We start from the raw sequence: 27755 nt of genomic DNA on the forward strand, positions 1-27755 counted from the left end.
ATGATTAAAAAAAACTTCGGACTCGAACCCACGATCTTCTGCATCATAGTCGGTCGTTTGACCGAGACGCCATTTCGATTTACATTAGCAGTGTCGAAATACACGATATGTATCTTTGTTGACAAAATGCGTCATTATTTCTGAGTCTGCTTGAGTTAACTAAACCAATATCTTTAAATAATTACTTGTCAAGAGCCAAATGTCACTGATGACAATGTCAACTAAAAATGCGCGAAATATGACGGCTCTGTGTCTGTACACAAAATTTGGCACGCACATTTCCGTAAAATTAATAAAAAATTCACAAGGATTTGTCCATGATTTCTGTATGAAACAATGTATTTCATTCACTACCGCGACGACGGATAATGTATAGTAGATGTATGCGCATATTTTTATTTAGTTGTAGTGCGCGGTGACTAAATAAATGGTAGATGTTTTTTGTATGGAAAGCGAGCCACCTGATTTTTTTACCACAGACGCGGCAGTAGATTATTAATTCGGAAAATGTGACTTATCTTCAAATTAATCATATAAGCTGGTTTTATTGACATTTGGATATTTGGGAAACCCTGGTAAGCGTGACCTAGAAGAATGTTAAGAAGAAATTTTATTGTTAACAAACCGACATTAAACTATGTCAAACTTTGATCAAGTAGTCTTTAGCATTAAAAACTGAAATAGATACTATACACTAAAGAAAAAGCGACCAAGCTCACTGGTGGCGAAGCCGGAAATCGAACCTTTGTCTCCAGCTAACGCGGCTGACGTGATAAACCGCTACAGCACCCCGACCGCCCAGCGAGTCTTTAGTTTAGTTTACACTATTCACTTAACGTTGATACTCAATACTCAAAGCTTTATTGCAAATAAGGACAAATCCATGCAGTAGTGGATACACAGTATCAATAGAATCTTAAGCTAAACTAAACTAAATAGGTATGTAGGAATATTCATCTCAAAAAGGTATTAATAAAATTCACATTATAACATTAAACAATTCATAGTGTAAAATTTAAAACGATTCGATAAAATGATGAATAAGTATAAAAATTAGAACATAGATATGATAAAATTACAATACAAAAATTGATACAATTTGTCACATTAATTCAATTTAATAGTTTAAAACAATAAAAATTAAAATAAAATTATCTATGTCAATCAAATATTTTGCCAAAGTATTCGTCCAAGTTATAGTAAGGTCTATCTATTAAATATGTCTTCAAATTGTTACTGAACTCTTTAACATTTGTGGAATCTTTAATTTTCATGTCAAGATAATTATATATTTTAATTGCGATATGATTGATGCTTTTCTTATTGGCTACGTACGAAGTGCATGGAGGGGGTAAGCAAAGCGATCGCAGTGCTTGCGGTAGTCAAAATCGACACTGATTGTGGTTGTCATCTATCAAAACTCATACAATATAATACAATGTGTAATGTTTGATATGGGGCATCAATGTTGTTTTGTTGTTAATTGTACAAATAATGGCATAAATAGTCGTTGCACGTTCTATGCGTTTCTTAGAGCACACTGGAAATAGGATCAAAGAACTAAATGGATAGCTACGGTGAAGAGAAAACGTAAGTGACATGTCAAAACAAAACATTATAATAAATTATATTTAAGCTTTGTTTACCTAATATTGTTCAATAGTCTGTTAGTATTTGTCCTACCGTAAAAGATTATGCTTAAAGATTCAGGCCTAGCCTGGGAATAGCCCCGTGTTGGATATTTCTGCGGCCGCGGACATGACTAGGTACTTACGTTTAGATTTGTTTTATATGGCATTAACGGGACGGAGGTTTAGCGAATACCATATCACTAGCTCGAAGAACTTGTACCATTACTCCTATGTTCTTCAAGATTCCTTATATGCCCTGCCAGCACCAATTTATTGACTCTTTCTGTAGTCTGGGGTTGGAAGTTTATACCGTGAGTAATGCTTTGGAAACTGATTTTTGGTATTATATCCATGTCTTTATAATCTATCTACCTAAATTACACTTGAAATAGTAGCTCTTGTTATTCGATTTATTTAAAATTAACGAAAAATTGTTAAAATATAATGTTTGTTTACATGTCATTTTTTGACATTTTCCACTTCAGGTTCACATGGTAGTGGGCGTAATTGTCGTGCACGTAGCCAATAATATGCAAAACGTGATTCGGGTAGCACAAGATCTAAATTATGACGAAGCGGATATCTTTCACATTCTTTTTTGAATTGGATCTTTGCACAGGAATGGAGCCAATCAGCACCATATCCCACACGCCCCTGTCCTCCGACGAGTACAAGTACCCGGTGTTCCTGGACGGGCGCCTGGTCGGCTACCTGGCCGAGGACACCGTGCTCAAGTCCACCAACTACCTGCGCACGCTCAAGGTCAAGGGCGAGGAGGTGCCCATCAGCACCGAGATCGTCGTTATACCCAGGAAACAGGTAAAGCTAACAGGTTATTTTCTTCAATGTCTTACTAATACTTACTAAAATAAATGAAAGCATAAACTACTGAAATAAGGACAAATTGAAAACATTTGCCGCCATTTTTATTCAATAATTGACTCTTGCTTTTTATCTGACTGATGGTGATGAGTAAAGATCGTTATCAAGGTGCACTTTTCGTGGCAAATGGTACGGTTGGCAGAAAAAACAAATACTTGCATTTAATTTTTCACTTTGTTCTTAACTACAAAATAAATACTTACCTTCTTAGGATTACACCTCTACTGTACTAAGCCTTTTCCGACCAACTATATATTTTTAAAACAATTTATACGTCAAATGACATTCATTATGTCAAAAAATAAATACGCGAAGTGTATATTATTTTAAACCAAATAATCAAATGCACTCTAAATACGACTACTTAGAATTGTTATTCAAGTAGTTCAAGTCAAAAGTAGTGCTCGAAGTAAGACGACCACGATGAAGGAGTGTAATAAAATGCAGGAATAATCCCAGTATCTTCATTCAAAGTATGGATTTGACACAATACCCAGATTTTATAACAGCTGTCCTGTAACTTCTGTGAACGTAGAATGGTCATGTAGTTATTTAAAATGGATTTTTTCTAATCGATGTGAACGACTGACAGCCAAATCTGTAAAACAAATTTTAGTTATTTATTCAATGTAATTTGGATGAGTAATTATAAATAATTATGTCTATATTTCATAATTTGTTATATTATTTATAATGTTTTAAATACTTGTGTATTTGTTTTTTTGCCAACCGTACTCTGCCACCAATACAGCACGCTGATAACGATCTTTAGTGATGAGACGGTGAAACGCAAATATGGAGTTATCGTTCGCCCACCGCAATTATTGACCTTGGTTGGGGCATCAAAATGTGTCAAATGTCAATGCGACCCACGATGCGACCAAAGGAGTTGAGCTGCGTATGTTTTTTGCATTAGGCGATGCGATTGACATTTCATATTGTTGAGTACTACTTTTTAGGGTTCCGTAGTCAACTAGGAACCCTTATAGTTTCGCCATGTCTGTCTGTCCGTCCGTCCGTCCGTCCGTCCGTCCGCGGATAATCTCAGTAACCGTAAGCACTAGAAAGCTGAAATTTGGTACCAATACGTATATCAATCACGCCAACAAAGTGCAAAAATAAAAAATGGAAAAAAATGTTTTATTAGGGTACCCCCTCTACATGTAAAGTGGGGGCTGATATTTTTTTTCATTCCAACCCCAACGTGTGATATATTGTTGGATAGGTATTTAAAAATGAATAAGGGTTTACTAAGACCGTTTTTTGATAATATTAATATTTTCTGAAATAATCGCTCCTAAAGGAAAAAAAAGTGCGTCCCCCCCCCTCTAACTTTTGAACCATATGTTTAAAAAATATGAAAAAAATCACAAAAGTAGAACTTTATAAATACTTTCTAGGAAAATTGTTTTGAACTTGATAGGTTCAGTAGTTTTTGAGAAAAATACGAAAAACTACGGAACCCTACACTGAGCGTGGCCCGACACGCTCTTGGCCGGTTTTTTATTGTTTGGTTAGAAAGTGAACTCAGAACTCAGTATTAAAATACACGTTTTTTTTAGATCATAATATACGACATAATAAATTCTATAAACACTTAACTTTAGTTTGCTAACGGACCAAAATGCAAGATACTCAGCTCATCTTATCACTAGGTATCTTTTGAATGGTTGTAAAAATCTTCCTTACATACATAGTACTAATTACTAATATCATTCAATTACATTTTAGAACAACGGACAGTACCCGGGCGTGTTCCTGATGACGTCAGAAGCGCGCATGATGCGTCCCGTCATCAACCTAGCCACCGGACAGCTGGAGCTCATCGGCACCATGGAACAGCTATATCTAGACATCGAAGGGCCTGGCCGGACTGCCATGGTAAAATCGCCCCTGGCTAAATATGAAATATTGATATGCAGGATTATTCGTATTGTTACTACATGTACTACTACTGAATATTATGCCTCAAACTATTTCCGTTTATGAAAAAAATTAAAAAAAAAGAAATTTTGTTTTTTATTTTTTCTTTAAAACCGCGTATCCGATTAACTTGTTCTTTGGATATTTTATAGATATATTAGGGATACATCAATTAAAAAAAAATTAACTTCCTGACTTTTTGTTAAGTACATTTTTTTTTAAATTTATGTTTAAAATTTTTTTTTACCACATACGAGTTAGCGACACCTACTATATTTTCATATAATAATCGCGATTTTATACTCTATTACATATATTTTTATCAAAAATATTAGTTTGGATCAACAATGTCAAAATAAGTTATTTATGTATTATTACCCTTTAGTACTTAGTACGTTGCTCCTGGAAAGTGATGTATGAAAATTTTGGCATAATTAATGGAAGATTTTTTTTTAATTGGGATATGTACATTATAGGCCGAAGTTATTTTTCATCAACCCTCCCCACCCCTCCCCCCTCTGCGTCACCCATCTACCCCCCCTTAAAGAGCCGAAAATGCGATTTTTCTCGATTTCTGACAAAACCGATTAAGATACAGAAAAAGCGTGTAGGAACGAAGTAATCCTTAATAAATTTACTACAAATCTCTCATAAACACTTTAGTGCTAGCACTTATAGTTTTCGCGCAATCCGTCACGAAAGTTGCTCCTTTCTTCAATTTTCTTTAATGAATGAAAAGTTTTCTCCTTATATGTTTACGAAATCATCGGTTTGATAGTACTAAAATATTATAAACTCAAGAATTAATTTCAGGGGAAAAAATCACTACCATGGGCGGGACTTGAACTCACGGCCTCTAGATTGATAGATATGATAGATAAATAACGCTAGGGGTACCATTGATTCATATAGTAGAAAGCTGAAAGATTCGCTAACTAGAGATGAGCTTTTGGTGGCTCAGTTGGTAGAGCCCTCGAGTTTCTATTCAGAAGCCGTGAGTTCAAGTCCCATCCATGGTAGTGATTTATCCCCTTAATTTAATTATAGTCATGAGTTTACAATATTTTAGTCGTATCAAACAAATTTCGACGATTTCGTAAGCATTTTGGGAGAACACTTTAATATTCTTTAAAGAAAATTGCAGCAAGGACCAACTTTCGTGACGGATCACGCGAAAACTATAAGAGCTAGCACTAAAGTGTTAATGAGAGATTTGTAGTAAATTTATTAAGGATTATTTCGTTGCTACACGTTTTTTCTGTATCTTCAACGGTTTTGTCAATAATTTAGAAAAACTGCATTTTGGGCTCTTTAAGGGAGGGTAAAGGGGTGACGCAGAGGGGGGAGGGGTAGGGAGGGTTGATGAAAAATAACTTCGGCCTATAATGTACATATCCCAATTAAAAAAAAATCTTCCATTAATTATGCCAAAATTTTCATACATCACTTTCCAGGAGCAACGTACTAAGTACTAAAGGGTAATAATACATAAATAACTTATTTTGACATTGTTGATCCAAACTAATATTTTTGATAAAAATATATGTAATAGAGTATAAAATCGCGATTATTATATGAAAATATAGTAGGTGTCGCTAACTCGTATGTGGTAAAAAAAAATTATTTAAAACATAAATTAAAAAAAAAATGTGCTTAACAAAAAGTCAGGAAGTTCATTTTTTTTTAATTGATGTATCCCTAATATATCTATAAAATATCCAAAGAACAAGTCAATCGGATACGCGGTTTTAAAGAAAAAAATAAAAAACAAAATTTCTTTTTTTAATTTTTTTCATAAACGGAAATAGTTTGAGGCATAATATTCAGTAGTAGTACATGTAGTAATAATACGAATAATCCTGCATATCAATATTTCATATTTAGCCAGGGGCGATTTTACCATGGCAGTCCGGCCAGGCCCTTTTCGCCAATGTCGAAACAATGGACATATGTATTTCTTCCCTTCTCAACATTAACTTTTTACAGGTCGATTCACGGAAGCTGGCACGAATGGAATGAACTAAACTTTTATTGTGTGAGTGACACCTGCATTGGCAGACAGTCGTAATCGTAACTGTCAAGATCTACTATTTTATTGGTTAAACTGTCACACACATAGATATTTTCATTCACTCATTCGTTCTATTCGTGCCAGATAAAGTCTCTCACTTTAACTCTGTTCTTCTGAAACTGTTTGATGATCATGCTCCGGTTCGACCAGTTAGGCTAAAGAGGCCACCAGCTCCCTGGATATCTAGTGACGTGCGTAAGGCAATGATGAGGAGGGACAGAGCGTTCCGCGCTTACAAGCGGAATCGGTGTGACGAAAACTGGCGGCTTTTTAAAGTTGCCAGAAATCGCTGCAACCAGGTGGTAAGAGCGGCGAAACGACGTTACATACACGACAACATTACGACTTCTTCACCCGCGGACACATGGAAATTTCTTTGGTCACTCGGAATTGGTAAAACCAAGGCCGATGTTGACTCACTTCCTTTTTCTCTTGATCATTTAAATTTACATTTTTCTCAGACACCCGTTCTCAATTCTTTAATAAAATTCAAAACCTTGTGTTATATCGCATCTTTACCTTTCCCAAATGTTGACACTTTTACATTCACCTCTGTCACTGAAGATGAGATCAAAAAGATAGTTATGTCGGTTAGGTCTAGGGTTGCCAACCGTACTATATAATATAGTACTGTACTATATTTTGGCCCAGCGTACTATATTCTATATGAAACATATATAGTACGCAAAAGTACTATATTTTTGGGGTCCATGCCAGTGGCGAATTTACACTAGGGTCAAACCGCCAGGAGCGGCGTTATGATAATGAAAAAAATTTCGCGCTCGCTCCGCTCGCGCTTTTATTCATATTTGACCTTCACTGTACATTTCATTATTTCGTTCTGACCTACAAATATTGCAGTTTACATATAAAGCCACTGTTGTTTGCAAACATTTGTATTTTTTCCATGATATATTAAATAACGACATTTCTTAAGGGGATTCTCTACTCCGATGAGCTTCGATTTGAATCCATTGGTATTTATATGAATATGTATTACGATAGTTTCTAAAGCGTGTCATATTAACAGCATCGTCGTCTTTAAACAAACTAGCACCCCATAATTAGGTACCTACTTCACAGCTCATTGATTCTGTGATATTTAGCATCAAAGTTGAACTAATTTAGGACCGAAACTGGTTCTTTGGTCAAAATTATTGCCTTAATCACTTTTGCATTTTTATAAAAGTCTAGATTTCATTTAAGTAAAAATGTTTTTAAAACAATGTCAAATTTCATAAAAAATATAAGTACTTATAATATGGGTATTCTTTTTAGGGTTCCGTAGTCAACTAGGACCCTTATAGTTTCGCCATGTCTGTCCGTCCGCGGATAATCTCAGCAACCGTTAGCAGTAGAAAGCTGAAATTTGGTACCAATATGTATATCAATCACGCTAATAAAGTGCAAAAATAAAATATGGAAAAAAATGTTTTATTAGGGTACCCCCCCTACATGTAAAGTGGGGGCTGATATTTTTTTTCATTCCAACCCCAACGTGTGATATATTGTTGGATAGGTATTTAAAAATGAATAAGGGTTTACTAAGATCGTTTTTTGATAATATTAACAGTTTCGGAAATAATCGCTCCTAAAGGAAAAAAAGTGCGTCCCCCCCCCCTCTAACTTTTGAACCATAATGTTTAAAAAATATGAAAAAAATCACAAAAGTAGAACTTTATAAAGACTTTCTAGGAAAATTGTTTTGAACTTGATAGGTTCAGTAGTTTTTGAGATAAATACGAAAAACTACGGAACCCTACACTGAGCGTGGCCCGACACGCTCTTTGCCTGTTTTGGGCTTTTTTAAGTAAGTAGGTAACTATTGAAATTAAAGGAATATTAGGTTAATTACGTATTTCCTAGTAAGTAAAAATTGCATACTTGTCAATAAATTTAGAAAGTGATAGAAGACTCAATATTGCATATTTTTCGAAATATGCCATATATATTGTTGGTGTTCAATAAAACATTTGGGACATTACATACAATAAACAACTAGTTATATATGACGCTAAGTAAAACGTTCGACAACATGAAATATTGCTTTTTTAAAAAACCGGCCAAGAGCGTGTCGGGCCACGCTCAGTGTAGGGTTCCGTAGTTTTTCGTATTTATCTCAAAAACTACTGAACCTATCAAGTTCAAAACAATTTTCCTAGAAAGTCTTTATAAAGTTCTACTTTTGTGATTTTTTTCATATTTTTTAAACATATGGTTCAAAAGTTAGAGGGGGGACGCACTTTTTTTCATTTAGGAGCGATTATTTCCGAAAATATTAATATTATCAAAAAACGATCTTAGTAAACCCTTATTCATTTTTAATACCTATCCAACAATATATCACACGTTGGGGTTGGAATGAAAAAAAATATCAGCCCCCACTTTACATGTAGGGGGGGTACCCTAATAAAAAAAAAATTTCCATTTTTTATTTTTGCACTTTGTTGGCGTGATTGATATACATAATGGTACCAAATTTCAGCTTTCTAGTGCTTACGGTTACTGAGATTATCCGCGGACGGACGGACGGACGGACGAACGGACGGACAGACAGACATGGCGAAACTATAAGGGTTCCTAGTTGACTACGGAACCCTAAAAAGGCCAAATGTTAAGTTGGTAAATGTGAGCTTGGCAAATAAAACAATAAATTGGGAAATGAACATGCGGCGGAATAAAAAAGTGATATTCGGCCATACAACTTTCGACGATACTTAAATAAGAGAACCAATGCAACACAAAACTTGTCAAAAGTCGATGAAAATCGAATGGAGCCCCTTAGAGTGGACAGAAAGAACGATCTCTACTACTTGGTTATCGATTATGTGTACCGTACTATATTTTATTTCGGTGTAGTATATTTTTTATATGGAATTTTCTAAAATACTATATTTCTCTAAAAAAAAGTTGGCAACCCTAGTGTCAATGCACCGATCCTGTTTGATGGCACCGTCATTCCAATATCTAAGCAAGTGAAAGATCTCGGCCTTGTTTTAGACTCAAGCCTTACTTGAAATGACCAGGTATCTGAAGTCAGTCGTAAGGTGTGTGGAACGCTCCGTTATCTTTATAAATTTAAGAATTTTCTTCCAGTCGGTACTAAGAAATTATTCGTGCAAGCGCTAATTTTACCAGTCATTGACTATGCAGACGCGTGCATGACCAATATCTCACAGGAGCATCTCAACAAACTTGACCGTCTTATTAACAATGGCATTCGATTTATCTTCGGCCTACGCAAATACGACCACATTTCTTCATATCGTCGCCAGTTAAATTGGCTTTCCATTCGTCGTCGTAGGTCTTTTAGAATCCTGAGCATGTTATTCTCCATTTTGTTCGAGCCCTACTCTCCCATTTATCTGAAATGTAAATTCACTTTCATTACTCCCCGTCCAGGCTGTGAACTACGTTCCTCCCGCTCTCTCAAACTCTCCATTCCTTCTCACCGTTCTGGTTTCGTCTCTAACTCCTTCGCCGTCGAGGCAATCCGCCTTTGGAATTCTCTCCCCCTCTCTATTCGACAAGCCCTAAGCAAACTCGTTTTCAAACGACTGCTCCGCAAGCATCTTCTGGCAGAAGAATTCAAATAATGTTCACCATCATATATATGTAATTATATATATTAGTCTATCTTTATATAAATTTATATAAGTATTAGTATTCAACCTGAGTTTAGTAAATTTATGTTTGATGTCACGATTATATTTGTCTCTGTTAGCTATTATTTCTCCTGCGCCAACATATACACCGTGTTTCACTTAACACTAAAAACCTGAAAACACTTTGTTCAGAATCGAGAGTAGAATCGATTGAGCTATATCTTGATGGGGGTAATATTTTTATTTAAATTAGTATTATTAATTATTTTTTACGTGCCCATTCTATTGTACTCGTAATACAACATTGTGTATATCGCATTGCTAGAGGTTGTTTACGTTTTTTCAGTATTTAGGGGTATTAATACTGGCCGGTTACTTGGACGATTATTTTTTCCGCTACTAGTTTGACGTTGTTTGTCAGTTTAATCTTAATGTTTATCATAAGTCATAACAAATTGAACTCTTACCTAATTACAACCTTGTCATTTTGAATATTGAGTTTATTTGCTTACTGCGATTACCTGTCCAATTTGAAGTTTACTGTGACAAAGCTTTAAAGTGTTTTACAGTGACATCTTAGCTGTCTATTGGTAAACCTTATGTCGTTGCAGTAACGTACACAAATAAATAGTCTTATGGTTTATGATGGTAGTTAGCAATTATTTTATTGAGTGTAGAGCTAAAAGTCAAGTAGAGCTGTACAGAAAATTAAAAATTCAATTAAAAAAAAAGTAACGATCAGATTAAAAGATGAATACTCTAGATGAGTTTAAAAAAATAAAAATCAGTTGGGGTGTCTGAGGTTTTGAGTGATACCGGAAACACCGTGTATGTCTCTGTTTAACCCAATGGTTGACTGGTAGAGAATGCCTTTTGGCATTAAGTCCGCCATTTGTACATGTTTCTTTAGTTGTGCAATAAAGTTTAAATAAATAAAAAAAAAAAAATTTAAATGATGAATGGAATGCTACAATTTTTTCCAAAATACAGATTATAAAACAGATTTTGTTCTTCACAGTAACATGTACCAGTGTCAGATGGGGAAACAAACCATGGGAACCCCAATCCACACGTGGATCACGAACGCAGAAACCAAGTTGTACCGGCTGCAGACGCCTGCCACGCCCCTGTTCCGACCTACACACTACGACAACATAGGCCTTGACGACTATCCCTGCGGCACCAACGCCATCGTCGCTGTTATTTCTTACACGGTAACACCTTGCACACTTTGCTCGCTGCATGTTGAATGCACGTAACGCGGCGACGCTGGCGACTCAAATGTAGACTGTAGGTCGACGCTTTCCACGCCGCTGTTCCGCCTCAAACACTACAACATCGGCCTGGACGATTAGGTACCTCTGCGGTACCAACCACATTGTCGCCGTTATTTCTCTCATAAAAACCTTCCTTCCTAATTTTAGACGAACAATGGGCTCACAAATCGGTTGTAAACGCAGCTTGCTTTTTACTTAGTGAGTGATGATGTATTTCACGATCAGATCAATGCAAACTACAAAGTACTTGTGAAACAATATGATCGGTGGTCATCAGCAAAATGTTTTGTATCGAAAGTGACAGACATGGCGTCTCCCGTCTATACTGTAACCATCGTTAGCCTGATGAATACAACGGTATAGCCACCATTATTCTACATTTATCAGCGATAAAATTTAACAAATAGTATCACGACAGGGCTACGACATGGAAGACGCCATGATCATCAACAAGGGCGCGTACGAGCGCGGGTTCGCGGCCGGCACGGTGTACAAGTCGGAGATGGTGGAGCTGCCCAACAACGCGTCCTACTTCAGCCGCGACGACTCGCGGCCCGCGCTGGCCGACCACCTCGACGACGACGGCCTGCCGCCCGTCGGCGCGCGCATCAAGCCCGACGACCCCATCTACTGGTAAGTGCTACCAAACAGGATCGACTACTTATATCCCTTAAGGCGTGGAAGTGGTAAACAATAAAATCTGAAATGTGCCGATTGCACCCCGCAACACGCAGTCCCCTCTATGCTCCCCCCGCAATCTTTCCCCGTGCGCGCGCTTTTTAACACGGTTGTGTACGTCATGAATGTCATGACTGTCATCGTGGATCGCAACCGCCCGTTGCAGTAGGACATAGACATCTTAGAGCTGTAATGTACTTTATATTTTAAATTTGTGTATTCATAACCGACGACTATAATTTGTACCTGCTAATTCGACACGTTCATTATATACATATGTATGTAATTATTAGGATGATATTACAGACTTCCTATTGGAAGTGAATATTACTCGCATAATTGTGGTTAGGACTTTCAAGCAAATACACAGTATTTTATGTGCAAAAGTAGCATTTGTGGGAAACAGTTTAACTTTGCGCCTATTGTAAATGCATTAGTTTTAATATAAAATGGTCTTACAATATTTAAAAACAACATGCGTTAGTTAAAAAATATAGAAATATTCTGAAGATTAAAGCGTTCATTTTTGCAACCACTACCTAAGACTTGGACGAATTAATTTATTTGGTTCATGTTCTGGACACAACATAAATGAATTGAACGAACTAATTTGACGCAAAATTCATTTACTAGAATCCTAAAAGAATGCAACCTAAAAGATGAACCAGAAAATTTTCCTAGTTCACGTTTTGGGTACAGATTCTTTAGTTGAACATACCCATGAAATAAAACTATGGAAACGGATTAAATCGCGTGTAATGAATTTAAAATACATCCCGACGTTTCGAACTCTTTACAGCGTTCGTGGTCAACGGGTGACTGAGGATAAATTAAAATGTGCAAAAGCTACCCACTTACAAGAAATATTAACGAACCATGACCACAAATAATATAGACTTCTAAGGCAGGTTCACACACTATTAATAAAGCTAGTTATACAATATTCAAAAAAAATATATATATACACGGTGTTTCCGGTATCACTCAAAACCTCAGACACCCCAACTGATTTTTATTTTTTTAAACTCATCTAGAGTATTCATCTTTTAATGTGATGGTTACTTTTTTTTAAATTGAATTTTTAATTTTCTGTACAGCTCTACTTGACTTTTAGCTCTACACTCAATAAAATAATTGCTAACTACCATCATAAACCATAAGACTATTTATTTGTGTACGTTACTGCAACGACATAAGGTTTACCAATAGACAGCTAAGATGTCACTGTAAAACACTTTAAAGCTTTGTCACAGTAAACTTCAAATTGGACAGGTTATCGCAGTAAGCAAATAAACTCAATATTCAAAATGACAAGGTTGTAATTAGGTACGAGTTCAATTTGTTATGACTTATGATAAACATTAAGATTAAACTGACAAACAACGTCAAACTAGTAGCGGAAAAAATAATCGTCCAAGTAACCGGCCAGTATTAATACCCCTAAATACTGAAAAAAGGTAAACAACCTCTAGCAATGCGATATACACAATGTTGTATTACGAGTACAATAGAATAGGCACGTAAAAAATAACTAATAATACTAATTTAAATAAAAATATTACCCCCATCAAGATATAGCTCAATCGATTCTACTCTCGATTCTGAACAAACTGTTTTCAGGTTTTTAGTGTTAAGTGAAACACGGTGTATATAGCTATATAATATATATATATATATATATATATAAATAATATAGACTTCTAAGGCAGGTTCACACACTATTAATAAAGCTAGTTATACAATATTCAAAAAAAAAATATATATATATAGCTAGCTTTATTAATAGTGTGTGAACCTGCCTTAGAAGTCTATATTATTTGTGGTCATGGTTCGTTAATATACTTTGTCAAACAAGTCTGTCAGTAAATAAGAACAAAGAAAACTATATGCATCCTTTTCTTTAGGGTGCTATAGAAAAGGATACCTATAGTTTTCTTTGTTCTTATTTACTGACTGACTTGTTTGACAGAGTATATTTCTTGTAAGTGGGTAGCTTTTGCACATTTTAATTTATCCTCAGTCACCCGTTGACCACGAACGCTGTAAAGAGTTCGAAACGTCGGGATGTATTTTAAATTCATTATACGCGATTTAATCCGTTTCCATAGTTTTATTTCATGAGTAACTATCGCGGTAACAGAAGACAATATTTTGAACATACCCGTTTTCATACAAATTAAAACTTAAATAAATCCTTATTATATAGAAAACGCTCCGTTCATCTTTTGGCTAAGAAATCAACGACCAACAAACAATCGACTTGATGTAACTGTACGGACTACAATTGCGTTAATACATTAAATAAAATTGATTAATTTGAAGTAGCTCCTGAAAATATTGCATTAAATTCTTACTGTAGCTTTAGAAGTGACTTCGTCGTCACGTGGTATGTTTTTGCCATCCTCATAATACCTGAAAATTGATATTGATACACGTGAATATTTACAATCTACGTGCCAAACCATAACCACTGGCAATATTTAGGAATGTTATTTTTAATCTTACGTGAATGTCACTGTACCAAAGAACCTCCCCGCCACTCGATTGGCGTGAGTTTGGGTTCTTTGGACAAAAGGGCGCTGGTTCTGTCCGGAAATCGGCACCTAAGGAAGATTTTCACCGTTTCGGGGTGCAAAACAAAAATGAAGAGAACTTAAAGGATATAATAAGATATAGAGGATAAGGATAATATATATATAAATAAGCCCTACACTCACCCGCGCTTCGTGTTGTAGGTCGCCGCGTAATATGGTACGGCTTTTCCGCTCGCCGTATCCGCAGTCCACCACCGCCGTGGACGTCAATTTTCTTTCTTCCACTGACATTATTTTTTCTCTTATCATAAAATTTTTAAACTTAGTTCCAAATATAAATAGCGTCTTTTGCGCATGCCCCATTCCCCATACGAAATAAATATATATGATAAAATGATGTGCGAGTGAGACATGACATGTAAACAATTTAGAAACGTTCCGAAACTGGTATTAAAACTAAACAGTCACATTTTCTAATTCGGTGTATTTCAGTGGAGCATTGTCGCGTTTCCTATAAAATAAAATAATTTGTTTGCATCTCAATAGTCACAATACCTTAATGCTTCAGAAAATCATAAAAAGATACATACTCTTCCGAATCACATGACATTTGATCCAATGACGACTCCAATGGTTTGATTTTCAAACTCTGTTCTAATTTTCTGAAATATGTGTTCATTACCAAATATTGAAATAAATTTTGTTTAATAAAACCTTTTTAATACTGTTAATTATTAAATATACGTTGTATGATGTTAAATTTAATTATATAGAAAGGTATAGGTACTTGTTAATAGTTTTTTATTTTATTTATTTATTTATATCTCCATATTCCAGGACGTTAGAACTATTTCAATCAGATGAAATTTTGTCTAGATATCTAAACTCTTTGACAAATACTTTAAAAAAACTCATTTGATTAGACGATGTGACAAATAGTAAGTCAAATGATAATATTTACCTTTTCTTTACCATATTCTTAGCACGTTCAATCATCATAGCCTTTCTTTTTCTGATTTTACCTGGTTTATTCGCCATTTTATGTAGTGTTTTTCTCACGGATGAGCTTTTTGTGGACTTTGTTTTTAGAAGCAAAAACGACTAACGTCCTACGCTTGTGGCCGGTGACGGCGGAGTGAAGGGGCAGCGATCTCATACAAAAATGCTTGCGCGCTAGCTTATTCTATAAGGACGTATGCGGAAAAACGGTTTTTACCGCTTATAGTATAGAAAACAACAATTATTCGATAAATCACAGTGATATTATTGAAGTGTGTGTTGCGACTAATCTACATGGTAAGTTTAAAGCTTTAAATCCGTCCCATTTGTCTGTACCAACCAAATCTTTGTAAAAAAAGAGTCATCTTTGAGCCGAAAATCTCTGCTATGAAAGTTAAATAATCGTGTAACGACGATTACAATAATGTAGTAAATATCCTCAATAGTAAAATTGTCATTCAATATTCTAATCGGTTGTGTAATTACTGAGATACATTGGTATATCTGCCGCTAATATATACGCTACCACGTCTTAAATGCATGGTGATGTATATATGCATCATATATTTGATGGCCCGTGGCTCGATATGTAGCTATCCAAAATCACATTTATTGCTTAATTATTATTAATTATTTATCTTCCCATTGGCCCGGGCTACATATTTGTCCCATTCGCGGTAGAGACGGCGGGGAGCTGGGGAACAGACGCGAAGTGCTTTGCACGCGAATTAGGCCGTCGACTCAGGCAAAAAGGAGAAAGCCCCCGCTCCGAGTCGTTCCTGGTGCAAAAGCTGTCCATTGTAATTCAACGCGGAAACGCTGCGAGCGTCATGGGCACTTTTGCACCGGGAACGACAGGGAATAGTTTATTTTGATAGTTCTAAGTTTTTATTGTTATTAGTCAGGGTGTCCACTTTCTGGAAAGTCAGGGAAAGTCAGGGAAAAGTCAGGGAAGCTCATAGTGGTCATGGAAAGTCAGGGAAAGTCAGGGAAATTATTTGGAGGTCAGGGAAAAATTTGGCACCAAGAAAAAAAATCAAAAAGTATTGAAAAAATAATATGATTTCTTGGGTTGGCCACATCCATGACAGCAAAGATGGATTCCCGGTAGTGATTTTAAGGCCACTTAAAATTGTCTCTTTAGACTTTTCATGACAAGTATAGTACCTGGCCCCCATCCCAGTGATTGCTAACGAGATATATCTTCATGCTCTAGCTGACCTTAATTTATCCGGCCCAAAATCGTAGATGTGGAAAATCCACATTTTTTTTTAAATTGCGTGCCCTACCCGGGAATCGATTCAGTTATTGTGATTCAGATTAACTAGAAAGTTGCACCACAATGTCACCATGTACAACATTCATAAGTCAGGTGCTTCTGTTAGGGCGATGTGAAAACGACAAAGACAAAGTTACGTCGCTGTCCAAGTATCTATCCGACAATTCAAAGCGGAGTTCCTCATAAAGCTAATGGCGCAAAACGTCACATAGAGGCGCAATTTCTATGAGTCAAAGGAGCATAGGAGGATAATAAGCGTGACGATGAGAGAACTTCAAACACTTGGAAACCTAAAGGCATCATGTAGTGGCAAAACACCTAAATGGGCATCCCGACGCTGACAACAAAGAAAAAATTTCGCGCTCGCTTCGCTCGCGTTTATTCATTTCATAAATTTAAATTCCCTTTATTTTTCGTGAAAGTTTCGTGAATTTTTCATGAAATTTATGATTTTTTTGGAATCATTCCGCAACTTGCACATAACTACTCTGCTCTGATAGACTAGGTACTCCATTTTGTTTCCTATGTTATGTACATAATAATTACTACTAGTCCCAGGAACGTAAAAAAGGGGAAAAAAATTCGCGCTCGCTGCGCTCGCGAGATATTTTTTTCTAGTGTAGGATATCAAAGGGCGCCGAAACCCAAATTCGCTCTACCATGATGCACGGACCGGCACTGGTATAGCCAAAAGTAAATGGCGATAACTACCAACTACAGATTTCGTTTACGTTAGTTTTATAAAACCAGAAATTAAAGTTTACCTTAGGTACAAAAGTATGAACTGCCTTGCAAATTTTAATATTTCGTACTTTAGAAAACAAACATATTCCGGAAAAAAATTGGATTGACAGAAAGACAGACAGACGCACGAGTGATCCTTAAAAACTTTTAGGTTTTTTTTTTCAAGACAGAGAAAAATAACTTTTTTTTGCAACCCTAAGGCGTCATCCATATATTACGTCACAGTGTAAGGGGGGGGGGTCATACTAAATGTGACAATCCCAGTTAAAGGGATACAAAAAAGCGTGACATAGGAGGGGGGAGGAGTCCAAAAACCTGAAATTTGGTGTGACGTAATATGTGGATGATCCCTAAGCAAAAGCGATAAAAATTGAAAATTTGGTCAGGGAAATTTTCTTAAATAGTCATGGAAAGTCAGGGAAAAGTCAGGGAATTTTTTTTTTGGGTTTAGTAGTGGAAACCCTGTTAGTGTTTAGTTATCTGTTTATTTTGAGTGGATTAAAATTATTTATTATTATTTAATATACAATTAAATAAATTAAATAATATAATGATTTACTAATTATTATTTAAGGATTAAGATGAAATGGCCGAAAAGTGTGAAAAACAGAACGATAGCAATTTTTAGTATGTGATCTAGGCTGATTTTTTCGGAGTTAGTAATTAGTTTATGTTTAAACATTTTATCATAAAGGTTTCACAAATAGTAATAAATGTACCTTTTTAATAGTAGTATTTTTTTTAAATAAAACTTACCAATTACGATATATTTATATAAATAAGATTTGGCCTATTTAACTTCTAACACTGATTTAATATAAAAATCGATCTTAAATATTTTTTTTCGCAGAGTCAGAAAAATATTGTCTATCACATAATATCTCGTTAAAAGAAAAATTCATGCATTTAAGGGATATAGACCTAGTGTAGGTGATCGGACCGATAACGGTAAATAAAACACTAAAAACTACACTAAATACTTACGAAAAAGCACAATATATTTACAAACTACTTACACATATTATTTACAAAATGTGTGCAAAATAAACCATTTGTTGCTCTAAGAAAAAAATATACAAAAAACAAAAGACACGCGCTGGCAGCGGCATCCATTTCGGCCAGGCTGCCAGTATGGAGGTTGGTCGTTCCGTCGCCTACGCCTAGTTTACTGACCGAGTCATACAACGAGTATACTGTCAAAATGTGTAGCCACAGTTCATAGACTGCCATCTCTCGACCTGGTGGTTGTAAGGACCTAATACTGAGAAACCACTTTATACTGCCAATAGTAGTAATGTACTTACCTATCTAGTTTGCCTTGTATTCAGTAGATTTAGTGCAAGGATACTACACTGAAAAAGGTGAAGTACCTAACGAGAGAGTAAAGAGAACTATTTTTGTTGTTATTCTTGTGATTTTTACTATCGAATGTCGATATTTCATATTCGTTCTAACAAACATGGAACCTACGAGTAACTAACACATTTATTATCACTTTTGCCTCTAGTACGTCAATATTAATTAACGTCAATCAACATTATCATAAACCCCGATTATTCGTACACTAGAGCATGAACGTGTAAAAATCCTCGTTCATGTAACAAATAAACGTGACGAAAGGTTCACGACATCCACATTGCATATTTATTACTTCAGTTACTATTAGTAACTGAGTTGTTATTAATTTATTGTACGAAAACCAAAGACATATGTAACTCCGTATAGACAGATAAAGTCTAAGAAAAAAACGTACCTCAAAACCGTACCGAAAAAGGTACGGTGACCTAGATGGCAATACACTTTTGGGGAACGCTCGGCTAGATGGCGCTAATGTTAATATTTGACATTTTAATACATAATTATCAAGCTTAGATTAAGGGACAAATTGTCAAAACCGTCAAAACTAAGGTTCTGAAGTTTTAATCTTGTGCCGAGAGATGGCTGTCTATGCACTGTGATTACACATTTTACTTTGACAGTAACTCTCTATAATACTCGATCCTCTTTGACAAAAACATATGAAGCAGAAAAAAATAATACGTATCATTTACGCAGTGACTAAAATCGTTTACATATTTTTTGAATCTAATTAATTGTCTTTAAGCTTAACAGATGTTTGCAGATGTTTCTTCGTATAAAAATAATTATAATAATGAAATAAAACAAATGGTTTAGATTGTTTGTTTCTGCATTGCCACGTCAAGTAAAGCGAGACGCACATACAAGGGTGCGGATGTATTCGATGCAGCGCATATAGAGTAAAAACTGTAATTTATTTTGAGGCATCAACCCTTGATGAGCAAAGGATGCTCATATTGCCGAACGTTAATTGATAAAGTCCATAAAATATTTTAAACATTATCTTTTCTGTGCAGCTATTACGACGGTGACAAGAGCCAGTACGTGGTGTCGTGGTTCCACGGCAAAGAGGAGGTTTTCGTGGACAGCGTGCGTCTGTGCGGGGACTTCCACCAGAGCGCGCCCAAGAAGGCGTGCATCATGCTGCGGATACAGGTGTGTTGGCAGCGTGTGTTGTGGCCAACTACCAGGGAGACATGAGCCAGTGTGTGGTGTCGCGGTTCCATAGCTAGGTGTTCGTGGACAGCGTGCGTCTGTGCGGGGACTTCCACCAGAGCGCGCCCAAGAAGGCGTGCATCATGCTGCGGATACAGGTGTGTTGGCAGCGTGTGTTGTGGCCAACTACCAGGGAGACATGAGCCAGTGTGTGGTGTCGCGGTTCCATAGCTAGGTGTTCGTGGACAGCGTGCGTCTGTGCGGGGACTTCCATCAGAGCGCGCCCAAGAAGGCGTGCATCATGCTGCGGATACAGGTGTGTTGGCAGCGTGTGTTGTAGTTGGGGAGTTTATTGAAAAACCTTAAATTTTTTGACCAAAGCATGAAACTTGGCACAGTTGTTCCTTATATCAAAATAAGCCGATTAAGATCGGGAGCCTTCGGGAGCCTCCCCCCTGGGGCCCGGGAGGGGGGGTCAAAGTACCGCTTCACCCGGCTTGGTTTGAAAAATTCTAACTTACCCCGTTTAGTTAATAGGTCATGTTTGGTATCGTTTTCGAGTAAATCAATAACGTAGAATTCGTTTTTAGTACTAAACTTATCAATTAATGGTAAATAAAATAAAAAAAATTAAAAAAATTGAAATTTTCATCCATGATTTACAAATTCAAGTCATCATAAATGACAAACTGTTTGCTTTTTCTATAAATAAAAAATATGACATGATAGCCTATTTAATATAGATTATAAAAAATATAACTTTTATCCACCTTTACTAACGTTAAGTTCCACATAAAAAATACTTTAAGACGCGCGGCGTCGGTACGCCGCGAGCGTAATTTTAAAATGCCTTTATTTCAGAAACTCTATTAGACCCCGTTTAGCTATTAGGTCATGTTTGATATCGTTTTCGAGTAAATCAATAACGTAGGATTCATTTTTGGTACTAAAATTATAATTTAATGGTAAGTAAAATTTAAAAAAAATTAAAAATTTGAAATTTTCATCCATGATTTACAAATTCAAGTCATCATAAATGACAAACTGTTTGCTTTTTCTATAAATAAAAAATATGATATGAAAGCCTATTTAATATAGATTATAAAAAACATAACTTTTATCCACCTTCACAAACGGTAAGTTCCACAAAAAAATTACTTTAAGACGCGCGGCGTCGGGACGCCGCGAGCGTAATTTTAAAATACCTCTATTTTAAAAACTCTATTAGACCCGGTTTAGCTATTAGGTCATGTTTGATATAGTTTTCGAGTAAATTAATAACAAAGAATTTATTTTTGGTACTACATTTATAATTTAATGGTAAATAAATTAAAAAAAAAGCATCTATAATTTGCAAATTCAAGTCAACAAAAATGTCAACTGTTTGCTTTTTCTTTAAATAAAAATATGATGTAAAAGCCTATGCGTATGTCACCAAACACCCAGACAAGTTTGGTGGAAGCTTCCTTCACGAACTGCTTGGTGTCTGATGACCATGGTCCAAATGTTTCAAATGCAATTGCCGCAAATATGTAGTTGTTTTTTAAAAATGCATATTTGCGCGTTTAAACTGGGCGTTTTGCAGCAGCAGTCCCTGGTTTCTGGGCCGAGCGTTAGACGTTGGACGGAGCCAAGGTATCCACACAGGTCACGCCCCACGCCAAGGGTCGTCCCAGAAACCAAGGCAAAAGCGAGCAACCATCAGGCCGCTTTCCGTCTGCTGCTGACAAGCCGACAGTTTCGAGGGTTGTCGGTATGTTCGCTGTGCCGAGAGCCTTGCGGATTAAATCGTTAAGTGCAGCGTGTCACAAAATTCGGCCAGCAATAGACTGGCAGTGGAGTCCGTGGTGTCCTAATGCGTCGGCAGCAAGGGTGTGGTTGGCATGTCTTTAGCCCCAGTCTGAGACAAATGGCAGTATATGATGAAGTAAGGCAGCCTCGGAAGGAGGTATGTTCTCCAAGTGTCGATCTTTTCTAGTAAAGAGGTTCTTCCGGCACTCATTCACTGTTGCGTAAGGACCCTTGATCTGAAACAATATGTGCATTGTCATTTTATTTAAACAGATTCTGCAACTATCAAATTACAACAGTTTGGTGGATCACCTTCACTGTTACACACTTACCTATCATACAAAATAATTACAAACTTTAGTAGAATCTGATTAGCCTATCTATGATATTGCTCCATCTCGTAATAGTTTGAAGCTTTGGGTGGCCATGTTTCTCCCTTGTTGATCGTTTCAAGCTGCGTTTATCGTACCTAACCCATACTATGTCTAATCTAGAAACGTTTTCTTTTGGCTTTGAAGCTTAACCAGGCCACTCAAGGTGTCAAACTATTACAAGATGGAGCAATATCAGAGGCAAATCAGATTCTACTAAAGTTTGTAATAATTATGTATGATACGTAACGTAAGTGGGTAATACTGAAGGTTACGTGATCCACCAAAAAGTTGTAATTTGATAGTTGTAGACTCTAAAATGATAATGCACATATTGTTTCAGACCAAGTCGTTGCGTAACGGTGAATGAGTGGTCGAAGTACCTACCTCTTTAGGTACCAGAAAAGATCGACAATTGGAGAACATACCTCCTTCAGAGGCTGCCTTGCATCAGCATATACTGCGCACAGTGTACCAGGGGCCCATTTCTCGAAGCTACAAGTTACAATTTTCAACTGGTTGTCAATGTCTAATATGACAAGTTGGAAAGAGGCTTGTAACTTGTAACTTTCAGTTTTGAGAAATGGGACTCAGGGCGTTCTTGTTTGGAGTCAGGCGTTGGTGCCACACCAAAATTTGCCAAGTCCGTCTTCTTGGGGATGGAAGGAAGAAGGAGACGAATGGGTACCACACTGGTCAGACAACACTGAAGTGGCCAGTATATGCTTAGAAGTTACAAGATGTAAATGTAAATCAGGTTGCAAAAACCGATGCAACTGCATAAAGAGGGAGCATAAAGAGAGCCTTCTTTATGCAGTTCCATATGTACCCAGCTGTTTCTGTGAAGGGAATGTATAGTTTGAGTATGAGTATGAGTAATCTGTCAATTAGGACACCACAGACTAAACTATAAGTGCTAACTTTTCAGTGTTGGATACTCTATGGCAGTTCCGACTCAATTATAATAAGCTCATTATAATTGACTTTAGTTAACTATAATAATTTCAAAAATAGAACTTCATACAATTTCTATACTAATTTGCGATACCTGGCAAATTTTCCTGCATCTGAAACACATTTTTTTTATCTGTCGCGTTATCGGCCAATCAGAGACGGTTATTACAAACAATTGGTTGCTAGGTAATTCGATGTTGATACAATGGTGAACGACTCTATTGACATTAATTTTAACTTGCATGAATGGTGATATTTCCGTCCATTGATGATGAAGATGATGACTCGTAGAAAAAGTATTGTATACAATAGTGATATAATTAAGCTTTTCACTCTCGTACCGTACTACACATGGTACTCGACTGAAAAGTTTTGTATTATATCACGATTGTATAAAATACTATTATATAAATTTCTTTCAGGATTCACTACAATGAATAAATAACAGGTACAGTCGGTCTTTAGATCGTGTGGTCCGACCCGAGAGTTGCCGTTGTCGACACCGGAGTCAATAATAATGGACCTTTTTCTATTTATGCATTAACACACCTCTGACACTGGCGATCAAATATATGAAAGAGGCGCGTTCCCCGCACACAGTCTAAGCTCGCGTAGGTGAACGCGTACTATCCTTTGTGAATAGGCCTTAATATCATATTTTTATATTTATAGAAAAAGCAAACCGTTCGACATTTATGGTGACTTGAATTTGCAACTCACAGAATTTTTTTTTTTTTTTTTTCATTTAACATTAAATGGTCATTTTAGTACCAAAACTACGTTATTAATTTACTCGAAAACGATACTAAACATGACCTAATAGCTAGACGGGATCTAATAGAGTTTTTTAAAATAAAGGCATTTTAAAATTACGCTCGCGGCGTCCCGACGCCGCGCGGCTTAAAGTTTTTTTATGAAACTTAACGTTAGTAAAGGTGGGTAAAAGTTATATTATTCATAATCTATATTAAATAGGCTTTCATATCATATTTTTTATTTGTAGAAAAAGCAAACAGTTTGACATTTATGATGACTTGAATTTGTAAATCATAGATGAAAATTTCAAACTTTTAATTTTTTTTATTTTATTTACCATTAAATTATAATTTTAGTACCAAAAATGAATTCTACGTTATTGATTTACTCGAAAACGATACCAAACATAACCTATGAACTAAACGGGCTATGTTAGAATTTTTCAAAGCAAGCCGGGTGAAGCGGTACTTTGACCCCCCCTCCCGAGCCCCAGGGGGGAGGCTCCCGAAGGCTCCCGATCTTAATCGGCTTATTTTGATATAAGGAACAACTGTGCCAAGTGTCATGCTTTGGTCAAAAAAAAAAGGTTTGGCCTCTTTTTGTCGATAAACGTCCCCACTATTGTGGCCAACTACCAGGGAGACATGAGCCAGTGCGTAGTGTCGGGATCAAGGAGGTTTATAGATAATAATCTATCAATACAATAAATTACACGCCATAACTAAATACTTCAGTTTTGATTATAAAGTCAAAGACGTGAACGTAATACCAACGTCTGAACCAAAGAAAAGTTTATTGCTGTGCTGTACTTCAAAATATTAATTAGTGTGGTGGATTTGTTTAGTACCGGTTATTTAATTAACAGAAGAATTTAATTGCTATACACGTTAAATTTATACGCGCATTCTAACCAGTATGTAATTAAATTTTTTACATTTTCAATATTACTTCCTATTAAATTAAAAATTATTATGATTATTAAATGCTTATAATGTTGGAAACATAGCAATTAGTGCAACCGATTTTATACATGTATAACTTTTGCGAACGTGCTGGGGAAAAAGTGCACAATGCTCACTTACTACCTCTCCACATATGTATAATTGTATACATACAAAATCTTATCTTTAACTCAAAACCCTCTGTTCCCTACTCTGTGTTATATCGGATGCCAGTGATAATTTATGATTCTAGTCGGTTGTTATTCCAATACCTACACAGGCTTCTACGTATTTTAGGTCGCCGCCATTATCCCGTAGTAACAAGTTATATTGTTTCCAGCGTAACCCGGCAGTCGGCGACAAGTTCGCGTCCCGAGCCGGCCAGAAAGGCATCTGCTCACAGAAGTGGGTGGCCGAAGACCTGCCCTTCACGGAGTCCGGCCTCATCCCTGATATCTTGTTTAACCCCCACGGCTTCCCCTCTCGGATGACCATCGCTATGATGATCGAGTGTATGGCGGGCAAGGCGGCGAGCGCGCACGGACATGTAACTATACTTTCTGTTTTATTGAAGTGAAACTTCTAATGCGACTTCCAACAGTGTTGCCAACTCGAATTTTGAAATACCGCTTCCTATTTTCATTTCTACATTACCACAGAATATATAATAGTACAAGTATCCTTTGATGTTCACAAAATGCCGCCATTATAAATTCTTACCTACATTTAACAAAGGGACCGCACGCGAGCAGCCGACATTGAATTCTATTGCGCTGCGCGAAGGCATGTGCTTGTAGCGCGGCGATAGAATCGCGGAGCCGCCCCTGACATTACGAAGTTTCACTTCTTCCGCTCGGAGGAATTCCGCGCACTATTTTTTAGTCTAGGAGTGCTGGGAAATTGCCTGATTGTAGACGCTCACCGTAGCCTGCATTGGTTAAAAGTTCTTCACGTATCGCGTATTTTAATAGCTGAAGGAACCAATCAAATTTTGCTCTTACCACAGCTGTGCATCCGCAACTACTTATAATAATATGACTTGTGTTAAGATTTGACTTAATTTACGAATAGATTTTGATTTCATAAGTAAGTGTAAAAGTAGTACGAGTATGGCTCCTTAAATGCAGTGCATGAGTTAACTGTTTAAATAAACAACCCAGGTACACGACGCGACTCCGTTCCGCTTCAACGAAAAGGACACAGCCATCGAATACTTCGGCAAGCTTCTAGAGGCGGCCGGCTACAATCACTACGGCACCGAGCGCATGTACAGCGGCGTCGACGGCCGCGAGATGCAGGCCGACATCTTCTTCGGAGTCATTCATTACCAGCGGCTCAGGCACATGGTATCCGACAAGTGGCAGGTGGGCATATGAACCTTGGGTTAGGTTAGAAGATAAGGAGCTATCGAAAACTTCGGCTAGCTTTTAGAGGTGGCCGGTTACAACCACTATGGCACGTCCACTGCCGTGGATTGAACAGTTTAATGTTTATTGAACTGTCAACTTGTCAAGTCAAAATTTAAAAAATGTTTAGATTTTCTGTTACAAATCTGCTGTGACAGGTATCTGCTTCTAAATTCAAACCAAGCTTCGAATTTCGTCTAATAGTGATCCTTACGTAGGTCCGTACAACCGGTGCAGTGGATCGGCTGACTCGGCAGCCAGTGAAGGGTCGACGGCGCGGAGGTGGCGTGCGTCTCGGAGAGATGGAACGCGACGCGCTCATCTCACACGGCGCCGCCTTCCTGCTACAAGACCGCCTGCTCGAGTGCTCCGACAAGACTCAGGTCAGTCACACCTCATTTCATTACAGTCCATTGCTGATATGGCAACCCTTACGTTTCGTCACCTGCTTTTCTCAATCTCACAAGAGCATACTTTTAGCTATTTTTAATAAAATTAAAAACGTACTTAGGTGTATTTTGTAAACCGCTACGCTACTTAGTTTAAAAGCCCAAATATTGCAGACGCAAATCGGCTATCGGTGTGAAAAGATCTTGACGGTAATTTACGACAGGCACGAAACCAGTATGATACACGTCACCTAAATACATCGTCGTGTGTGACGCGTTTGCAACTTCTATAGATTTTAGTCTGTTTGACATCACAAAACATATGAGGTGTAGAGAGTAATAAAAAATAAAGACTCCGGTCATATTAAACATACTAATATTTTCTGATTTTATGTATTATCTGACAATAATAGGTTCAAGCCTACCTCGGATACCTAACCTATACATGTTTATGTTAACACAATTTATTTTATTCAGATCGATTTGATACGATTAGTAATGGTAATAAGTACTACATTTATTTCTTTAACGTCAATTTGTTCCTTCTGATGTTTATTTAAATTGATTCGGTCTTGTTGAAAATATATTTCTTTTTTATGCGATACGTGTCATCTCAAACTAACGTACTCAACACGTTTGTTTTATGTTTTTAATTTAATTCTGAGAGCCGTGAAACAATAAATCAAAGTATATAAGTATAGTTAACCTGATTAAATATATATAATAATGTTATTATTTTTATTGTCTTGGCCTTAGTCCAGATGTGGACTTGTTTCCATTATTCTTATGACTGTAAAATTTTAATACATTTTATTTTGAAGTGATTTATAATATTATAATAGTACATTACGATACAAGTGCGGAAAAGATGAAGTTCGAAACAAGTGGCGATAAATTAAAACACGGCCGATGGGAGTGTTTTAAATCGACACGAGTTACGAATTTTTTTGCACGTGTATTGTATGACGTTTTTTACACATGACCCGTTGTAGTTTCGACATAGGCACAAA

The 27755-nt window shown here is 36.6% G+C and overlaps 1 protein-coding gene across 1 annotated transcript in view; it reads left to right on the forward strand.

Annotated features, from left to right (window-relative positions):
• The window catches only part of LOC125241696 (DNA-directed RNA polymerase I subunit RPA2), a 68378-nt gene that overhangs the window by 17184 nt on the left and 23439 nt on the right, over nucleotides 1-27755 (forward strand). The window contains exons 11-19 of the mRNA XM_048150292.1: nucleotides 2251-2450; nucleotides 4245-4394; nucleotides 9910-9995; nucleotides 11131-11326; nucleotides 11808-12022; nucleotides 19999-20137; nucleotides 25291-25497; nucleotides 26111-26314; nucleotides 26575-26739. Of these exons, the coding sequence (XP_048006249.1) occupies nucleotides 2251-2450; nucleotides 4245-4394; nucleotides 9910-9995; nucleotides 11131-11326; nucleotides 11808-12022; nucleotides 19999-20137; nucleotides 25291-25497; nucleotides 26111-26314; nucleotides 26575-26739 (1562 nt within the window). The remainder of the gene's footprint in view (nucleotides 1-2250; nucleotides 2451-4244; nucleotides 4395-9909; nucleotides 9996-11130; nucleotides 11327-11807; nucleotides 12023-19998; nucleotides 20138-25290; nucleotides 25498-26110; nucleotides 26315-26574; nucleotides 26740-27755) is intronic.

The sequence above is a fragment of the Leguminivora glycinivorella genome, chromosome Z, assembly GCF_023078275.1.
Source record: "Leguminivora glycinivorella isolate SPB_JAAS2020 chromosome Z, LegGlyc_1.1, whole genome shotgun sequence".
Classification (NCBI taxonomy): Eukaryota; Metazoa; Arthropoda; class Insecta; order Lepidoptera; family Tortricidae; genus Leguminivora; species Leguminivora glycinivorella.